Source organism: Chaetura pelagica, unplaced genomic scaffold (assembly GCF_000747805.2).
Source record: "Chaetura pelagica isolate M959 unplaced genomic scaffold, ChaPel_1.0 scaffold405, whole genome shotgun sequence".
In the NCBI taxonomy this organism is placed as follows: domain Eukaryota; kingdom Metazoa; phylum Chordata; class Aves; order Apodiformes; family Apodidae; genus Chaetura; species Chaetura pelagica.
In genome coordinates, this window is record NW_009953489.1 from 2,569,469 (window position 1) to 2,569,839 (window position 371).

The following is a 371-nucleotide window of genomic DNA, read 5'->3' on the forward strand; positions in this document are numbered from 1 at the left end:
CAGCAGGACCTGTTGTGCCTCAGGTGCCCGGGGCACTGCCCCTCTCTGGGCAGGGCAGCACTCGCTGGGCTCTGGCCTTTCTCCCTACAGGACCTGTGGCATCCAGCATTTAGAGAGAGCAGGTGAGAAGCTCTCTCTCTTCAAGTCCTTCTATTTCTGCATCGTCACCTTCTCCACCGTGGGTTACGGAGACGTGACACCAAAGATCTGGCCTTCCCAGCTCCTCGTCGTCATCATGATCTGCGTCGCCCTGGTGGTGCTGCCCCTCCAGGTGAGACCTGGGCAGCCCAGAGGGGTGCAGAGCCTCAGTGGGGTGGCCCTGCCGACGGGGACAGCAGCTCTTGCCTCCCTGTGCAGTTCGAGGAGCTCGG

At 62.3% G+C, this 371-nt stretch overlaps 1 protein-coding gene across 2 annotated transcripts in view; it reads left to right on the forward strand.

Moving 5' to 3' along the window:
- Positions 1–371, forward strand: part of KCNT1 (potassium channel, subfamily T, member 1) — a 34,228-nt gene that overhangs the window by 17,164 nt on the left and 16,693 nt on the right. For both annotated transcript variants that reach the window (XM_009998839.1, XM_009998840.1), the window contains one exon: positions 91–271. In XM_009998839.1, coding sequence (XP_009997141.1) covers positions 91–271 — 181 coding nt within the window. The remainder of the gene's footprint in view (positions 1–90; positions 272–371) is intronic.